The sequence below is a fragment of the Echinops telfairi genome, unplaced genomic scaffold (assembly GCF_000313985.2).
Source record: "Echinops telfairi isolate 266 unplaced genomic scaffold, ASM31398v2 ScPeMD7_7469;HRSCAF=8507_0, whole genome shotgun sequence".
NCBI lineage: Eukaryota > Metazoa > Chordata > Mammalia > Afrosoricida > Tenrecidae > Echinops > Echinops telfairi.
Window position 1 is genome coordinate 24,916,281 of NW_022111372.1, and position 20,048 is coordinate 24,936,328.

At 48.9% G+C, this 20,048-nt stretch overlaps 1 protein-coding gene across 1 annotated transcript; it reads left to right on the plus strand.

Moving 5' to 3' along the window:
• Positions 1-2,851: 2,851 nt before the first annotated feature.
• On the plus strand, positions 2,852-19,499 carry IFNGR2 (interferon gamma receptor 2). The gene is made up of 7 exons (XM_004711330.2): positions 2,852-2,906; positions 3,125-3,263; positions 11,437-11,624; positions 13,317-13,462; positions 13,963-14,122; positions 14,727-14,884; positions 18,756-19,499. Exons 1-7 carry the CDS (start codon positions 2,852-2,854, stop codon positions 18,879-18,881), a joined length of 972 nt encoding a protein of 323 aa, XP_004711387.1. The 3' UTR covers positions 18,882-19,499.
• Positions 19,500-20,048: the final 549 nt, after the last annotated feature.

Below are 20,048 nucleotides of genomic sequence, written 5' to 3' on the forward strand. Positions count from 1 at the left end.
TTGGCCAGGAGTCAGGATGGACTGGACATCGCCTATTTTTATTTGCTTAAGTACTCGGTCATTTTTCACTCCAGCCACAGAGAGCTAATCCAAGTGGGCAGAGGAGGGCCCTTGATGGTCGTTCCCCACCTCCAGCACTGCAGGACCCTCCCTGGCAGCCAGCCTCCAGCTCTCAGCGAAGTGTGGGTGTTGGCTGCGTCCCAGCAGACAGAGTGCGTGTGGGCGCCCTGCCCTAGGAGAGCCACCAGAGGCCGGGTGCATATCAGAAGAGCTTGGTTGGCTGGTTGAATGAAGACCCCATGTGGAGGTCCCCTAGGACCTCTGGTTAGACACCTTCCTTAAGCATCCTGCGGTACACTCACTCCTGGCCATCATGCAACTGCCCCTACGAGTTTCCAGGACTGTAGCTGCTCTGTTCCAGGGAGTAGAAAGCCCCGCCTTTCTCCCTGTGAGTAAGCAGGTACCCCAACACTTCAGGCGGGGCACCTGGCAGAAGCTGCGCTGTGGTTGCGCAGGCCGCAGGCCATGCCGGGCCGTTCTTCAAGGTCAGGTGCTTTTACCGAAAGTGTGGTTTGAATTTCCTGCTTTGACGTCTGGAACGGCAGCATGTTGTTCGCGCTCCTCCCCGCCGTGTGGGTGCGTCTCATTAATCTCTCAGCCCTGGAGAAAGTGTCCACATTCTAGTGTCTTCCCGTTGGAGGAAAGCATCCTGGGCTTTCAGGGGAGAGGCGGGGGGCAGTCCTGAACAACTCCCGCCTGGGTGGCCTGAGGAGGCTTCCTCCCATGATGCTGTGGCTGTTTCCAGCTCAGACTTCCCGCCCGTCCTAGTGAGCTGGGAGGCTGGTTGGAAACGCAGCTCCTGTTCCACGTTTTTCTCCCCCTCGATTCAGAATCTTCTCATGTGGTCCTTTTAGAGCAGTTGGCAGTGCCCATTAGATACCATCTAGTTCTTCCGGTCTCCGGGTGTGAAGACTAATGTTGGCTTGGCCCATCAGTCCATTGGACTAAAATGTGGAGTAGGACTCAAAATCCTACAAGAGACTAGCTTATTGCTAAGACGGAGACTGCTGGGAACCCCAAAACTGGCCTTTTATTACCCTCCAGGCAGGTCTGGAACAGAAACCTCACCCATCGTGTTAGCATAACCAACCCTGTAACCATCCCAAAGGGTAGTGTTCACCCCAGAGAGTTAGGGAAGGAGGAGGAATGGAGACCGAAAACGTTGGGAAGAAGTGGGATCAGACTGGTGCCTTACTACGTAGTGGGCATTGAGATGGATGCATTAGAACAAAATGCATATAGATTGTTGATAGCAAAAGTCATGATCTGCTTTATAAACCTTCACCTAACTGACAATAAAAAGTTAAAAAAAATAAAGGCAGCTCCTCCTGACTGGAAAGAAGCCTGGGAAGCTGGGCTCTGAGGTGTGCCTCGGCACAGTGAGCTGGGCTGTAATCAGACAGGTGAGCAGTTCAATACCACCAGCCACTCCACGAGAGAGATGGGCTTTCTACTCCCGTAAAGTGGTCCAGCCTCTGAAACTCACAAGGGGCAGTTCCTCCCAGCCCTGCAGGCTTGTCACGAGTCGGCATCGACTTGATGGCTGAGTTCTTTGCAAAGCTTTTGATGCTGGGGGTCTTGAGAAATCCTCCCACGCTGGTGACACCCAGAAGACCTATTTGACCCCGAGTCCTTAGGCTTGGGAACAAACCCTCCTCCTGCCCATTCCTGTCCCACCACCACCACCCCACCCTCAGGCCCTGAGCAGGGCTCAAGTAATGAAACCCCCCTGGTGCCCAGATCTCTAGCTCCCCCTCTCAGGTGGTGAGCGTGAAATCCTCCATGCGTGCCCTGCAGCGAGGCCTGTAGCCTCAGGAGTCTACACCTGGCTGGGAGAGAGACCTCCCAGTCCTTTAGCTACAGTGCCCAGTGGGGGCACATGGAGAAGTTTCCCTCTCCACCCAGGCAGCTTCTGAGCTGCAGGGGGAGGGCGGGTGGGGGGAACCTGCTGGCTAGGGAACTGTCCCTGCCACGTGCTGCCTCTTCTCTGTGAGAGAGTAAACTGCTCTCCCTTGCCGCCACTTGATGAGTCCGTCATGCGTGCAGCGCTGGCAGACTGCGTGGACGTGACACCGTGGAGCGGCTAACGCCACCAGGTGGACACCTCATCCTAGCGGTCTTGTGGCTCCATGGAATCTGGAGGCAGACTTTAAGACAACCTGTACATACAGGTTGTCACACAGTGTGTCATGTCAAGGTGAACCAAGCCCTTCCTTAGTATTAGGTCTGGGGCGCAAGCATACGATGTACCCAACCCAGCCCTGTGTAGTGTACTCTTGTTGCATTGTGGGTATTATCATGTGCCACGGAGTCAGTTCCAACTCATAGCAACCCTGTGTCCCACAGAACCAAGCTCTCCCAGCCCTGCCCCATCCTCACCACGGTGGCTACGTCTGAGCCCATTGTTGCAGCCACTGTGTGCTATTATCTGTTATTTCGAAAGCAGAAATGGAGGCACAAACAGGTTAAGAAGCATGCCCAGTCCTACCTACTTACAAATGGTACCACAGCACCCAAGACTGGAGGCTGCCGCCAGAAAGGCAGCTCGAGGCCCTGCTTTTCCTGACAGCTAGGTCATGGGCTGCCAAGAGAACAAACATCCGTTTTGGAAGAAGTACAGCCAGAATGCTCCTTTGAAGCAAGGACCGCGAGAGACTTCATCTCATGTACTTTGGACATGGTATCAGGAGAGACCAGTCCCTGGAAAAGGACATCATGCTTGGGAAAGTGGAGGGGCAGTGGATGAAGAGGAAGCTCTTCAGGGAGATGGAAAGCCACAGTGGTTGTTGCCATGGGCTCAGGCATAGGAACAACTGTGTGCGCGGCGCCCGTGGTGTCACGCTCCGGTGGGCACAGAGTTGCTGTGCGTCGGACTTGACACCTGGCTGACAGTCGCACCAGCCGCGTAGTTAGAGGTGGGGTGGGGTCGTGCGCAGGAAGAGCAGTTGACACTCCTCCTTCTGGTCAGAAATTCCGTTGTTAGGGATGACTGTGGTACTGTGCATTTCAGTATTTCTCTAACTTAAATGTTCCCTCCCTTCTCTGCTTCTCTGCCCCTCTCCAGACACTCTCCCCCAGCTGCCCGCTCCTCAAAACCTGAAGATTCACCTGTACAACGCGGAGCAGGTTCTGAGTTGGGAGCCGGTGACCCTGAGCAACGACTCCAGCAGTGACTCGGTGGCCTACCGGGTGCAGTATAAATAGTAAGCCCCTGTCACTGCCGGCACTTGTGGGTGGGAGGAGTCATCAGGAGCCTTAAGGCCAGCTAGAAGTTTCTGCCGTAGTTCTCACTGGCCAGTGTTCTTCCCCCTAGAAATAGATCCCCAGGCCTTTTTTCACATCCGTCTTAGTCTGGGAGCTCCACTAAAACCCATCTGTCCGCCATGGGTGACCCTGCCGTATTTCAAATGCCAGTCGCACAGCTTCCGGCATCACAGAAACACACATGCCACCACCATTCGACAAGAGGCATTAGAACACCAGAAAGATGTTTACTTGGGTTTCATTGACTGTGCCAAAGCACCCAGCTGTATGGCTCATGGCAAATGGCGGTGACCTGGAGAAGAATGGGGATTCCTGAACACTTCATCGTGCTCATCCGTAGCCTGTGCTGAGCCCCAGTGACGGTGTTGGAACTGAACCAGGGGAAACTGCCTGGTTTAAAATCTGGAAGGGTGTGCTCCAGCACAGTGTCCTTTCACCGCACGTGTGTAGTCTGTACACTGAGCATTTCATCCCCACATCTGGACCATGTGAAGAAGAGCACGCGTCGAGATGGAGGGAGGCTCATTGACCACCTGCAATACACAGATGCAGCGGTTCTCAACTGATGGGCCGTGACCCCTTGGTCACAGGGGTCGCCTACGTCCATCGGAAAACACATATATTTCACAATATATAATCATATATTGTTTTGTGATTAATCACAATGCTTTAATTATGTTCAATTTGTAACAATGAAAACACATCCTGCGTATCGGATATTTAATTATGATTCATTACAGTAGCAAAATTACAGTTATGAAGTAGCAACAAAAGTAATGTTGGGGTCACCACCACATGAGGAACTGTGTGAAAGAGTCAAGGCATGAGGAAGGTTGAGAACCACAGCTCAGGTGACACAACCGTGCTGGCTGAACGCCAAGAGGCTTTGAAGTACTTACTGATCAAAGATGACAGTGACCATGTGGATTATTTCTTAACATGTGAACAGAAGCCTTACCAGTGGACCAAGAACTCACATAATGCTACATGGAAACAGTAGATGTTCTGAAGGGTTTTATGCCCTAGTGGCCTAGTGGTGGCACACTGGGCTGCTGACTGCAAGGTCAGCAGTTCTAAACCACCAGCCGCTCCAGGGGAAAGAAGAAGCGTTTGTAAGGAGTTACCGTCTCAGACGCCACAGGGCCATTGTCCTTGTCCTGGAGGGCTGCTGCGAGTCAGCCTCTCCTCCATGGCAGTAAGTTTGGGGCTCGGGTTTGGAATCCACCGTCAGCACCCATGGAAGCTGCAGTCTGGAAATCGGACGACACGTTGCCCTGGGCACACCTTTTTCAAGTGTCAAAGACCAAAGGTGTACCTTTGAGGGCGAACAGGTGCCTGGCCCCCATGGCGTTTTCCGTCCCCTTGTATGTCGGTGAAAAGCTGGACAGTGAGGCAGAGTGATTTGATGGCAGTGGGTGTTTTGGAAGAACTGGTTGGCGAACATCGCTGAAAGTACTACGGACTGCCACAAGAACGAGAAAACTATTTAGAAGAAGTCCAGCCAGAATGCTCCTTAGAAGTAAGCACACCAGCCTATGCAACCACGAGGTGTCGAAGGGATCAGGTATAAGGCATCATCAGAAAAAAAAATCTTACCATAGTGAATGATGGGGGGAGTGCGGAGTGGAGACCCAAAGCCCATTAGTAGGCCACTGGAGATCCCCTTGCAGAGGGGTCTCGGGGAGGAGATGAGCCAGTCAGGCTGCGATGTAACAATGATGAGAAATACAACTTTCCTCTAGTTCCTAAACGTTTCCTCCCTGCTCCCACTACCATGACTCGAATTCAACCTTGCAAGTCTGGCTAGACCAGAGAATGTACACTGGTACAGATAGGAACTGAAAATATAGGGAATCCAGGATGGATGAGCCCTATAGGACCAGTGGTGTGAGTGGCAAAACAGGGAGGGTAAAGGGAGAATGGGTAGGAAAGAGGGAACCAATTACATGGAACTGTGTGTGACCTCCTCCCTGGGGGACAGACAACCGAAAAGTGGGTGAAGGGAGATGTCGGACAGGGCAAGATATGACAAAATACCCATTTATAAACTATCAAGGGCTCATGAGGGAGGGGGGAGCGGGGAGGGAGGGGAAAAATGAGGACCTAATGTCGGGGGTTTGAGTGGAGAGAAAATGTTTTCAGAAACGATGTACAAATGCGCATTACACAATTGATGTGTGTATGGATTGGGATGACAGTTGTATAAGCCCCTAATAAAATGTTAAAAAAAAAAAAAAAAAGAAGAAGCAAGGCTTCGTCTCATGTAATCAGGTGGGACCAGTCTGAGGAAGAAGACACTGTGCTTGGAAGGGTAGAGGGTCAGTGATTTTTTTTTTTTTTAATTTAAAAAACCACTATCACCGAATCAGTTCTAACTCATAATGACCTTCTATTGTGTTTCCAAGGCTTTGTAAATCTTTACTGGAGCAGACAGCCTCATCTTTCTCCTGTGAGCCACCGACCTTGCAGTGTGAGCAGTCTAGTGCCTACTTGATTGACAGCGCATGGACAGAAAGACCTTTAACAAGATGGGTTGACATAGTGGCTGCAGCAGGGGGCCCAAGTATAGTAACATTGTGAGGATAGTGCTGCAGGACTGGGCAGTGTTACAGAAAGTTTGTGGGAAACTCCTTCCACGTTCCACAAACATTCTGAAGCCCCCTTAGCAGGTCACCGAGGCAATTCTGACTCGCAGGCATCTAACAGCCTCCCCCAGGGTGCCCCGTACGTGTCAGTGCCAAGCTGTGGCTCCACAGGGTTTCAGGGGCTGGTTTTTCAGAAGTAGATGGCCAGCACTTTCTTCCAAAGTGCCACTGGGTGGAGCGGAACCTCCAACCTTTATACTTGCACAGATTCATCAGAAGCAGTTTCTTCTCTTAAACTCTCTTCTTGTGAAAATCATAGGAAAGAAAACACGTACCTCTCAATCACTTCTTCACTTTGACTGCCAAAGCCTTCAAGGACATGGATTCACAACCCCGACTCAGTTGAAGGCTGGGGAACTAACTCTTCCTCTCTAGCCACTGGCAGCTTAATTGAGGGAGGTTGCTCTGTTGTCGGTCTGAGGAAGAGCGTTTGCCAAAAGGCCTTCCTTGTCTTAAAAGAGCTGGAGACATCCTGCAGTTTTCATCTGCTTCAGGCTTACAAATCTGGTTTGTTTAACCCGATGGTCCAAACGTGGCCTGGTGAGGAATTCATTCATTTGATTACAGTTCATTCTTGCTCTCTAAGCTGGTCTTCCATTCCATCTTGAGTCTGGGCCCTCGGTCTCTCTCTCACTGCCTTCGTAAGCCTTTCCATGGAGCGTCATCACTTGATTTGCAATAAAAACACATGTAGTAAAAAGGAGCCAAGTCGGTGTTTGGTTGCCTCACCAAGATTAAGTCAAAAAAAAGTATTAGCTGAATCATTTATTTGGCACAAGTGGTTGATTGATTGATTGATTGATTAACTACTAGCTAAAAGGCCAGAGGTTTGATCTGCCCCCTTTAGAGCCTCGGAGGAATCCTGGTGGTATAGTGGTTACTTGTTGGGCTGCTAACCTCAGGGTCAGTAGCTGAAAACCACCAGCCACTCGGAGAGAGAGGAGGCTTGCTATTCGCATACAAAGTTAGTCTCGGAACCTCACAGGGGCAGTTCTACTCTGTCCTAGGATCGCCATGAGTTGGCATCAGCTCAATGGCAGTGAGTTTGGTTTGATTTGGGCGTTAAAACCAGAGGAGCCCTAGTGGTGCTGTGGGTTAGATCACACTGTTAACGGAAAGGTCAGTGGTTCAAATCCACCAATCGTTCCTTGGGATAAATATGAGGCTGTCTGCTCCAGTAAAGACTTGTAGCCTCACGGACGAGAGCTTCCAATATACAGAATTCAGGAAAGACAAACCCCTCAGAAACAGTAATGGGAGCGATGATTCCAGGAGGATAGGGGAAGGAGAAGGGAGGGAAGGGGGAATGGATAGCAGTGATGGCAGAATAGCCCCCTCAGGGAAAAAATACCAGGACAGTGGGTGAAGGGATTGAAAGGGTAGATATATAATAATAATACATAATATATTAATACAGTGGTTCTCAACCTTCCTAATTCTGCGACCCTTTAATACAGTTCCTCATTTTGTGGTGACCCCCCAACCATGAAATTACTTTCATTGCTACATCATAACTCTAATTTTGCTACTGTTATGAATCGGGTGACCCCTGTGAAAGGATCATTTGACCCCCAAAGGGGACACGGCCCACAGGTTGAGAACCACTCTATTAAGGATTTGAGGGGGTGGCAGTGTAGGGGAGGAAGGGGGGAAAAAAGAACTGCTATCAAAGGGCTCAAGGAGAAAGATAATGTTTAGAAGTTGCTGATGCCAATAACTGTACATGTCTACTTGAGGTAATGGATGTATGGTTATAATACAAGTAAGAGCCCCCAATAAAATGATTTATTAAAAAGAAGAAAGAAAGAAAAAGATTCGTAGCCTCTGAAACCCTCTGCAGGGTTGCTCTGAATCAGACTCGACAGAGGGCATTTGGTTTATCTTCATGACAGTGCCTGGCCCTTGCAGGCAGTGAGAGAGAAAGGGGGAGACTGGCCTGGGGTGGGGCTAAAGTCCCTGTGTAGTGCAAACAGCTCATGCGCTGGGCTGCTAACCAAGTACCTCCAAAGACTTCTTATCCAGCTTTTGAAACCCCTACGGGCTCCTACCCTGACGCACTGTGATTTGTAACTGGAAATGCCTTCCCTGCCTCTTGCGAAATGTCTATAAATTCTTTTAAAAGGTTGAACGAGCTTCTGGATGAGAGGGACCTCTCTTCTGGGCTGCGCTCATCAAGGTTCTGTGGGAGGGCAGGGCCTAACTAACCCGGGCACATCCTGCCAGAAAGATCAAGAACTGCTGCATCCCAGCACAACTGGGCCCCTCCCGTGCCCGAGGGTTTTCACAGGCTGGGTTCTCAGCAGGTCACCAGTCCTTCTGGGAGGCAACTGGACCAAACCTTTGCCTTTAGCAACCAGGGGCACTGGCCGGCTGCTCTACCCAGGGACTCCTAGTGTTTTTAATCTGCAAATCGATGGGGCTGGGAGCGGGAACTCAGTGCACAGCTTCCTTTCCCACTGTCCCTTCCCCCAAACCGCTGGCTGCCTGTCTCACCCGTTCACGTACGTGTGCACACGTTATCATTTAAATGTCGGTGGGTTCTCTCTCAACTTATTTTCGGAGAAATTTTTTTTTTTAGGTGGTTCTGAGAAAGTGGTATGGTTAGAGAGCGGAAGAGGCGGTGGAAGGGTGCGGGGAGGGGGAAATTCGTCCGGGAATGAGCCCTTAAACTCTAGGGGACTTTTAACCAAGCTCATTATCAGGGATGAAGGGAGGACCTTCGAGTTATCTTTATTGGGCTGTGATTCCCAAGGCCAACTGTTCAAAACCACCAGCCGCTCCATGAGAGAAAGACTGGGCTTTCTAATCCCATTAACAGTTACAGTCTCGGAAACCCACCGGGGCAGTTCTATACCCTCCCCTGTAGGGTCTTTTTGAGTCGGCGTTGACTCGATAGCAGTGAGTGAAGGTATCCGTGCACCTGAAACCATCAGAGGAGATTTGGGACCCTGTGACCCCGTATTTATGGCACCGGGGATGCCAGCATCTAATGTGGAAACCTGGCCACACATCTTCAAGGGGCTTTCCTCACATCACCTGACACTTAACAGAAGTCTGAGCCCCGGCCAGAGGCACGTCTACACACCTCCATAGTGCGTGGAGGCCAGTGGCTGGAAACAAGGCAGAATCCCCGGACTGTGTGCCCTCTAGGCCAGACGTTGCAATCTATCCCTAGAGGAGAAAACCCTAGGAGCCACCTGCCAGCTTTTCTCAAGTGGCACCTACAAGGACAGAGGTCAGAGCTGGGGACCACACTCCCACATGGGGGTGTGGCTTTGAAATGCTGTAAAACCATGTTCACTGACAAGGTCACGCGCGTAACTGCCTTTGGCAGAGATTCATAGGGGTGAGGACAAATCCTCTTTGAACAAACAACTCACTGCCTGTTGTAGTGTGAACAGAGCAGCCCTGATGGTGTAGTGGGTTCTACGCTGGGCTGCTAACCACAAGGTCAGCAGTTTGAACCCACCAGCCGCTCCACAGGAGGAAGATGAGGCCTTCTGTTCCCTGAAAGAATCAGCTCAATGGCAGAAAGTGTGAGGAGGAAGCATAAGTGGACTTGGCCTTTATAGCACAGGGCCTTTCACTCCAGGGAATGGACTAACTTGTAGTAATAAGATCAGACATTAACTATGAATGTTTAAGACAGAATGGCAGAAACTATTTGCAGGTCATGTATTTGATAAGGGGCTTATATCCAGAAATGTAAACTTCCATTGAATTCCCACAGACCACAGACCAGGGATGTGAGTAATCATGCCCCAGGTAGAATGTGTTGAGAAGTGGATACTGCAGGTATTGTTAGGTGAAAATTCCACATCTTATCCTTTGTTCTAGTTTTTATTTTATTATTGATGCTTACTTTTGGATTAAGGTTTTTCTATGTTTTATTTTGTTGTTGGGTTTGTTTTTGTTTTTATTCCTTTTTGTTTGTTTTATGATTTTCTTTCTGTGAAATCCAGGATAGGTATCTCTATAGAGATGGTAACTGGATTAGTAGTTTCTCAGGATGATGACAGGGAAGGTTGGGCATGGGGGATGAGGAACTAATAATAAAAGATACAAGAATGAAGACAATGATCCAAAAGTGACGGTAGTGATGATTTGCACAACACTTTTTTAGTATAGGTAAAACCACTGAATTGTTGTTACCTGAATGTATATGTAAATAAAGCGGTTAAATAGATTTTTTTTTAATTAAGCGGCAAACAACAAACCCAATTTAAAAATCAGCAGAAGACTTGAACAGACATTTCTCCAAAGAAGATACGGATATACCAATGGCCAGGAAGCACATGAGACTGAGCTCAGGAGCGTCATCGGCCATCACGGAAATGACTGTAAAAATGACGCACGATGTCATAACGCTGTTTCACACCCATCAGCACCACTGTGATCAAAACGACACGAACACATGTGAACGCGGCTGCAGGGAAACGAGCATTCATACATACACTGCTGCATTGTGGAGCGGTGCCTCCCCTTTGGGAGCCAGTTTGGCAGTTAAGAGTTAGATATGTGGCCAAGAAGATTAACAATCTGTGACCATGAATGTTCATTCCAGAGTTACACATGCTAAGTACCGGAGGGGACAAAAGTGCATGGAAAATGGAGTTTAATAAAATCATCCCACAGACTCTTTGAAGCCCCTTCATACAATAATAGAAATAATAATAGAAATAATAATAGAAAGTGGAAGCAACCCCCAAGTCCATCAGCCGATGGGTAATCGTTTGTGCAATGGAATATTACTTGGGCGTAAAAAGGAGTGATGTTCTGCTACATCCTACCACATGGATGGCCTTTGACAGCACTATTCTAGGTCAGAGAAACTAGTCACTCACTAACGACCACATAGTGTACTAGGCCATGTAAAGAAATGTCCAAGAGACACAACTCCTTAGAGGTAGAAAGGAGAGGGTTAGTGGTTGCTGAGGACTGGGGGTTGTTTGTTTTTTTTGGCAAGGGGGGAGCGCACGTGACAGCGGAGGCTGCCGGGAAGGAGGCGTAGCTGCAAAGGGGTACAAGGTATCTTTGGGAGATGATGGAATGCCCTCAGCTAGATGGTGGTAGTTGCAAACCCCTCTGAAACCCGGTGAGCTGCAAGCTTAACACAAGGGTGGGGTGTGCTGTTGCTGTCAGTGGCTATCCGGGATTCCACCTCATGGTAACCCCGGGGACAGAGTCGAACTGCTCCGTGGGTTGGCAAGGCTGTGACCCTTCCGAAGCAGATGGCCAAGTCTGCCTTCTGAGGTCCTTCTGGGCGGGTTCAAACAGCCCACCTCTCCTCTAGCAGTTGAGGAGAGTTGAGCTGAGCCACCCCACCCCCACCCCCCACCCCACCCGAGGACTCCAGGGAGTCGTATTATACATCAGGGAAGCCGTTTCGAAAAGGCGCTCCGGGAAAGCTGTGGATCCGTGCGAAGAAGAGGGGACTCTGTACACTGAAACCCTTGTTCCTTTCCAGCTCCAACAGCGAGTGGGACGACCTGACCCAGGTGGACTGTACCAGGATCCCAGCTTGCAACTTCACGGCGGCCAGCCACTGGCAGGGCTTTCCCAGGCACTTCAACGTCTCCCTGCGTGTCCGAGCCGAGCTGGGAGAGCTGGTTTCCGCCTGGGCGGCGGTACCGTGGTTTGAACACTACCGCAATGGTGAGGGACCCCGGGTGGGAAACTTCCTTCTCCACATCCAGGTTTTCTTCCCTGTAAAGAAAGTTGTGTGTGCACACCGGTGTAGCCCTTTGTTTCTGTCCAATAGGGCCACCTGGCCTCAATTGACTGCCAGGGAAAGGTCTGCTGATCACCGTGCTAGATGGGGTCCGAGCATAGTGGCTTCCCTGGTCACAGTCACTATTTCAGCACAGGGCTCGTCAGGAGACAGCTCTTAGCCCTGCCCTTTCGGCAGTTCAGTGACTCGTCCAGGCTGGCATCCACCCTCACCTACCTACCTAGCTCTGCGGCAAGTAGCTAAGTGGGAGCCTAGAGAACACCACAGGGCTTCCATGGAATGAAAAGATCATGGCATTTCCCCCCGGACTTGTTTAAGCCCCCACCTACTGCCAGTATGGCCATCTGTGTGTGCACAGTGTGCAAAGACAGGCCTCTTAGGACCTGCACTTTGATCTGCGGGCTTGGAGTCAGTGACCACAATGTGAACACTCGGGCCTCTTCCTTATCACACTAATGAATCCCAGTCTGTGCCTGTCTTGGGAGATACAGGGATAGCCTTAACTAAAAGACTTGACCAGTTGCCAGCAGAGCGGCTGTGACTCACAGCGGGTCCCTGCCCCCGTGGTTGCCAGAGCAGAACTGTGCTCTGAAGAGCTTCTAATGGCTGAGTTTTTCAGCAGTCGATCTCCGGCTCTTCTTCCTAGTCCTCCTTTCTTATCAGACTGAGTGCTGCATTTACGCTAGACGCAGAGACAGATGCATTTAAAGATTTATAAGTACCATGTTTGCTCACTTATATTGAAATTTGAAGTACATCTTGCAGGTAAGGGATGTAGCAAAATTGATTCCCTTCTCCCTGAGAATTTGACCTTCAGCTAACTGTCCATCTCTGTTTCTCTGAAAATTCGATCAAGGTGTGGTGTCACCTTATTGACAGGCTCACACTCTCATCGCCATCCAGCTGATGCTGCCTCATAGTGATCCTAGAGGGTAGAGTAGTACGGCTCCTGTGAGTGTCCAAGACTGTTGTAACTCTTTTCAGGAGTAGAAACCTCTCTCTTTCTCCCTGGCAGCAGCTGGTGGTTTTGAACTGCTGACCTTGAGGATCACAGTCCAACTCATCACCATGATACCACCAGGGCTCCTTCTATATAAACAGGCAGCACCGGCTAATTGTGAAGGTGACCACTGCTGGGCTTACTGCAGCGGAGCTACAGAGCCCTGACTACCTGCTCGGAAGCCGTGCCTGTGGCTGCGGTGGGCGCTGCAGTGGTTCTTGTCACTGGCATGACCTCAGGGGGATCCTGGAGACTTTTTGTGGCCTCGTTACACAGGACATTAGCTCGTATGAGTCGAGAGGCCTCTGTACCTGTGGACCTCCACTCTGGGCCACTGGGCTTCTCCTGGGCCCCCAAGAGTCTCACGGTGTCAAGCTGCGCGTGCGCTGCTGAGAGGACCCCTTCCTCGCAGAAAGTGAAGCATTGGGATGCGTGGCAGCTGGGCTGGGCCTGTGCTGGCTCCGCCCACGCCAGCCCAGTGTCAGAGCCACCTCGAACTATCTCAGGGGTCTGCACACTTGGTTGACGCTCAGAAGAAAACACTATAGTGGGCGGTGCATATATGAACACCTCTCAGTGACCAGATGAGCTGTTTGTTGGTTTTACTCTATTTCAGTGACCATCGGGCCTCCAGAAAACATTAGGGTGTCAACAGAGGAAGATTCACTTATCATCGGGATTTCCACTCCCTTTGACATCGACACCTCCATGGTGGCTTTCCAGTATTACGTCTATTACTGGGAAGAGGCCGGAACCCAACAGGCAAGAGCGTTCTTCTCATTTTTCTTCTTATTCTCCTCCGCTTTGTCTTCTGTTTTCCTATCTTTGGGGTTTCTGACTTAGTAGATGAAAGTAAACTTTCCAATCGGCAAGGAGAGCAACTCAAACTAGAAGCAGATTCGGGATTAAATGAAAATTAACTCGTAGAACAATTGCTCGCGCTCTCTCTGTTGCCTAACGGGCAGTATCTCCGTGAAGGACAACATGTCCGTTTGTAAAGGAGAAAACGTTCCCCTTGATGTCACCCTTGTGGCACAGAGGGGACAGCACGGGGCCCTCTGAGGTCTCGGCTCAGCACGCTCCGAGGCGTCAGTTCCGGGCTTCGCTCCCTCTACCTCTGCTTGGGACTTCAGAAGAACCCCATCGCCTTATTCAGTTGACTGTGTTAAGTGTGAGTTTGAGGACCCAGATTGGAAGAGATGCAAGTAGCATGAACCTACTTTGGCGATTTACATATGTGGTTGTTGGTGTCTTTTAAATAGGTGAAAGGTCCCATCAAGAACAATTTCATTTTGCTGGATGGCTTAAAACCCTTAAGTGTATACTGTTTTCAAGTCAAGGCAGAACTGGTGTGGCCATTAAAAAGTATCTTTCAACCGGGGCGTTTAAGCAACCCATCTTGCTACAAGACATCAGCAAATGGTAAGGAGACTGTCTCTCATGTCCTTTCTGAGCTGGAAAAAGACTACCCCTAAAATAGTGTAATCCCCTCCCCAATAAAATGATGTAAAGGGGAAGAGTAGTGGAGTCGGAATATTTATTAAGTGGAGCTGAGGAGACATAGGGAAGGGGCTGACGGGAGGGCACCTAGCTACAGAAATACTGAGCGTGTGCTGAGCTCTACAGTAGCAAAAGTTGCCCAGCACTAAGACTGCAAGTTATAGGAGTGCCTTGAGTGGCTGTTAATCTAAGCCAGAAGTAGGGAACGTCCAGCCCACGTCATATAAAATCATCCAGACCAGCCAACGCCACACGCCTCACCAAAGAAGCCGTTCTAGCCATCACATTAGGGGTGAGTTTATTAAATGTTTGACCAAATTCAGCAGGCTCCTTTTTAAGTGGATAATTTTATGTGGCTCGTGAACAATGTTACAAATACCCAAATGGCCCTCAGCAGGTAAAAGATTCCCCACCCCTGCGCTTAACCATTCGGGGGTAAGGGCACCTGCCCGTTATACTGAAATGTGAATCCTGTACTGAAAAGTGAGGGGAAATTGCCTTTTTCACGTTTGTGTACTCTTTTTAGCTGCCACTCAGCTCCAACAAGCCATCCTGATCTTTGTGGGAATCTTCCTGTCGGTGACGCTGCTAATAACGGTCTGCTTCTTCTTGGCCCTGAAGTACAGAGGCGTGATTAAGTATTGGGTTCACTCTCCACCCAAGATCCCATTACAGATAGAAGAGGTATGTGTGCCACATCCAACCCAGTGATGTGCTGGGCCATCACCACCCGCCTAAGGGTGTAGACAAAGCTGTGGACCCCGAGATTCGAGTTCAAAATAGCTGAGTCTTGGTCTCCGAGGGCTGTGTAAGAAAACTCCACGAACTGGGTGACTTTCCGGAACAGGAATGCGTTCCTGCGTCGTCCCAGGAGCTGGGCGTCCCATCAGGGTGTCAGCGCCTCCTGAGCTCTGCGAGGAGCTGCTTGCTGCCGCCTCTTGCCTCTCCTGGCTTCTGGTTGCTATGAGTCGGAATCAACTTGATGACAATGGGGTTGTTATTGTTTCTTCTTTCAGGGGGGTGAGGAAATTTATCCGAGTCTCCCTGGTTAATATTTTCACAAAATAGGAACTCTCAGTACAGAACTCAGAATTTTGCTTATTATTTTGCATTAATAATCTCGCTCATACTACCAGGTGAGCTCTCCTATGCAAACTTGCTACTAACTGTTGCTCGTGGTTAGCATGAGTCTAGAACAAAGACTTTCGGTCGGCTCCTGGGAAAGTGGTGAGCATGTCGCAGAAGCCAGAGGAGTTCCAGGAGGATCGTGAACCCTGTTTCACATGTACTTTTGAGGGTTTCACAAGTGCACATGATTTACTTGTTCCTCTATCAACACGGGCAGCTCTGAGCTTCTTATATGTCAACATCTTTCAGCATTTCCAAGAGCTTGTACATGAGGTATAATCCAGTCACTTCCAATCCATAGCGACTCTGCGTGGCACACAGTGAAATACTGCCTGGTGGTCCCGCAACATCCTCACCATTGTTATGTTTCAGCCCATTGTTGGAGTTGCCCTGTCAGTCCATCTCCGTCGGGGTCTTCCTCTTTTTCATTGTCCTTCTACTGTAGCCGGCCTGGTATCCTTCAGGAACTGGTCTCTCCTGACGACATGTCCAAAGTGCATGAGATGTAGTCTTGCCACCCTGGCTTCTGTGGAGCATCCTGGCTGTACTTCTTCTAGGACCAATTTGGTCATTCTTCTGGAAGTCAGTGGTCTATGCCATTCCTTCACCAGCATCAGAATTCCTACCCATTGGTTCTTCTTGGTTCTTGTTCATCATCCAGCTCTCACCTGCCTGTGAAGCAATACCTTAGTCGTCAAGGTAACCTCCTTGCTCTTCACACTATAAAGATGTCTTTGCAGCAGATTTGCCCAGGACGGTGTTGTTTGATCTCCTGACTGCTACTCTCCTCAGTGGTGATTGTGGACCCCAACACAATGAAACCCTGGACAACTTCAATCTTTTCTTCCTTGATTGTGGTGTGGTGTACTGGTCTACTTGTGAGGATCTTTGTTTTCTTTACATTGAGCTGTAATCCAGACTAAAGGCTATAGTCTTTTTTTTTTTTAATCAATTTATTGGGGCTCATAAAATTCATCACAATACATAGATCAATTGTGTAGAGCACATCTATACATTTGTTGCCCTCATCATTCCCAAAATTCGCTTGCCTCTTGGGTTCCCGGAATCCGCTCATTTTCCTTTTTTCCCTCCTCCCACGCCCTTCCTCTGCCCCTCTCCCCCAAGGCTATAGTCTTTGATCTCTGCTGGTAAGTGCTTCAAATCCTCTCAGCTTTCAGAAAGCAAAGTTATGTCATCTGCATAGTCCAGGTTGTAAATGAGCCTTCCTCCAATCCTGATGTCATGGTTTTTTCATTGAGTAAGTATGGTCAGAGGGTACTTTAAACCAGCCAGGGTTCCTCTTGTTTTCAAGCGACTGCTTGTCTGAATAGGTACAGCTTCCTCATTACAAAACTGGGTGTCCTAGAATTTCATTCTTTGCAACGTTATCCGTAGTTTGCAAAACCTTTGCATAGCCAATAAAACACAGGTAAACATCTTCCTAGTGTTCTCTGCTTTTAGACAAGATCCATCTAGCATCAGCGATACGAACCCTCTTTCAGTGTCCTTCTCTGAATCTGACTTGAATTTCTGGCATTTTTTAATTAGCTTCATCAAAATTTTACTTGACATTAATGATGTTATTTGATCATTTCCATATTCTGTTGAATTGGACACAAATATGGATCTCTTCTCACTAGCTAGTCAGGTAGCTGTCTTCCAAATGTCTAGGCATAGATGAGTAAGTGCTTCCAGCATTGTGTGCATTTTTTTGAAACATCTCAATTGGAACCCGTCAATTCCTGGAATCTTCTATTTCATCCATGGCATCATTGCAGCTTAGCTATCTTCCGTCAGTACCATCGGCCCTTGGTCATATGCCACTTCTTGACAGTTGAGTGTCTACTCATTCTTTTTGGTAAAATAACTCTGTAATCCTTTCATCTTCTCTTGACGTTTTCTGTGACATTCACTATCTTGCCCATAGGATCCCTCAGTAGTGCAACTCAGAGCTGAACTGTTTCTTTTCCCTTCTCTCAGCTTGAGAGATGCTGAGCACAATCTTCCCTCTTGATGTTCTAAGTCCAGGTCTCTGTGTATTTCATCACAATACTTTGTCTTCTCAAGCCGCCCTTTGAAATCTTCCATTCAATTCTTCTACTTTTTAAAAATATTTTATTTGCTTTACCTACTGTACTTTCAAAAGCAATTTCCAGGGTCTCTTTTTGACAGCAATTTGGTTTTGGTGTCTTTCCAGCGTCCACCCCCATTTTTTTGTCAATGTTTTCTTTTCGCTTTTTCCCCCTATGGCTTGTGTGATAGCTTAAAGAGCAGATTAGTTTCCCGTTCATCTTCCTGCCCTTCCTGTGTTCTGAGCTTTGCTCAGGGGTAAGTGTTGCCCTCTGGTCTCGTACGGTGGATTGTAAACCGAGTATGACTCTTCTGGTGTTGCTACTCACTTTGCAGGGGTTTCTACAGTTTGACTGCAGGTTGATCCGAGGCAGGGTCAGGTCCAGGCTTGAAGGGTGTCTGAGGACCACAGATTTGGGGTCTCACCAGTCTGTCAGACCAGTGGATTATTTCTATCAACCATCAAAGAATGGTTTCCTTGGGTGCCTCAACTTTTCTGGACTTTCTATAATAGTGTATCATATAATATGTATCCTTCTGTAATTGACTCATTTCACTCAGCGTCACGTCCTCCAGGTTTCCTCTTGTTGGGAGCTATTTCACAGTTCTTGAACTTGCAGTCTTCCCTGGGGTGCGTGCCCTGTGGTTTATCCATTCATCCATCGATGGGCATGTGGGCGGGTTTCTTTTTTCTTTGCTTGGGTGAGGAATGGTGTGATGAACCAGGGCGTGCATACATCTGTGTGTGGCATACTCTTATTTCTCCAGGATTGACACTTAGTAATGGGACTGCTAGCTCATATGGTATTTCTGTTTCCGTTTGGGTTCATGGTCCCTGGGTGGTCTACATTGTTTGCACTTGACTGTTCATCTAAAGGGTAGAGATTTGAACCCACCCACCTGTGTTGCTATGAAAGGAAAGCCTGGCGATTTGTTTGTGTAAAGATAGCAGCCACGGAATCCCCATGGAGTGGTGTTCCTCTGTCACCCACAGGGTTGCCCCGATAGCAGGGAGCAGTGGGTTTGCAGGGGGCGGCGCTGCACCCAGCGTAGCAAGTAAGGACTGTCCCTTCCCCAGTTAACGCTTCTTTACTTTCAGAATCCTCGCTTGGTTGACCCTTTGAATAAGTTAGTATTAAAGTTATTCATGAACTGCGAGGTAGTGCAGGGTGCTCAGGTTTTCAGGGTCACCTCGTGGGCAGGCTGAGTAGAAAACTACGTGTGCATAACATATAACTCCGCCCAGGGAAGTAATGGGAGATCTGCTGTGTGGAAGGGATAAAGTAAATACAATTTTGTTTTTCAAGCTGTTCAAGTTTTGTTTTCTTGTTTTTTCTTTTTTTTTTTCTTGTTCAAGTTTTTAAATGACCCAGCTCATCCTGTGTTGGAGGCCCTGGATAAGGAGAGTTCGCCAAAGGAGGACGCCTGGGTCTCTGTGTCCATCCTGTCGCTCCCAGGAAAGGAACCAGAAGATGCTCTCTAATGCACTTCCAACCACCGTGCTGGCCCGACTCGGGCCGGCCCAGCTCAGCCGGCCCCTGAAAGAGGTGCTGGGCCAGGGCCACTGCTGACATTCTCAGCTGGGCTTTACAGAGAACGGAGCTCCATCCTCCTGCCCCCACAGAGCCCACGCCAGCCCCTGAAGGGAGTGACTCTTCAGGCAGAGATTGACTGCTTTTTCCCCTAAGAGTTTTTAAATGATACCAGTGCCTACAAAGATATCCCAGGGGCAAAAAATACGGTTGTTGTTTTTTCTTAAACACTAAAAGGGCATGTGATTCCTTTTTAGCAAGATACTGTGGTACATCTCGCCTGCTTGGATTTTTTGAGCGTTGGCTGAGAGGAAGGCTGGAAAGGAGAGAACGGTTGGCTGGGCGGGTTCTAGATGCTGCGTTCTGTCCTGGGCGCTGCCCCGGAGCCAGGAACCTGGGGCGAGTCTCCGAGCCTCTGCAGCCAATTCCAGCCTCGGATCCAGGCTGCCCTTCCCTTCCAGTCTGCTGGCTTGAAGAAAAAATGGTTTCTTCTGTACATATCTTCCTAGTAATTTAAATTTTGCTTTGTTTTTTAAAGCTAGAAATAAAATATTGTACAGTTAAGTTTTTCAAAAGTCTCTGTGAAGTCTTTTCCCTCCACTCTGTCTTCTTTACTTTGTCTTCTCAGCGCTCTAGAATTACAACACCCATCCTTTTGCTTCCTAAAGTAACACGCTGTAGCACTGCCAAGGCCTTAGGGGACGCAGCATAACTTTGCTGAGTGTGTCACTTGCGTCCAGGAAAAGGTGTTTTCAGAGACTGCTCAAGTACTTCATTTGTATGTGGTGAGTCACCCTGTGTTGGCCAAGGCACGCGTTTGTGAGCAGTCAGGAGGATTAACTAATAAACCAGTCCGGCATCCTTCGAGCCTGCCATCTACTGGTATCAGGATGAGGGTGGGCTTAAAGAATATGAATATAAATCCCATTTCAAGGATGGTTCACATCAAAGAAATAGATGTGCAGTAACCTCATTCCATCTTCCACTCAAAATGACACAGTTGCTGTTTGGTTGGCTTTAGCAAGAAGCCCCTGCAGGCAGTTTTATATTGACAGTGCCTGGGGGTCAGGCTGGTGGAGAGGAGCTGCTGACTGCAGGTATGTGAAGCTTGTAGAGCC

Excerpts from the sequence above, each read along its gene's own strand:
- IFNGR2 (XM_004711330.2), top strand. The coding sequence starts at position 2,852 with ATGGGCTCAGGCATAGGAACAACTGTGTGCGCGGCGCCCGTGGTGTCA. Across the intron at positions 14,123-14,726 it reads CTACAAGACATCAGCAAATG|CTGCCACTCAGCTCCAACAA; the intron begins GTAAGGAGACTG and ends TACTCTTTTTAG. Across the intron at positions 14,885-18,755 it reads TCCCATTACAGATAGAAGAG|TTTTTAAATGACCCAGCTCA; the intron begins GTATGTGTGCCA and ends TTCTTGTTCAAG.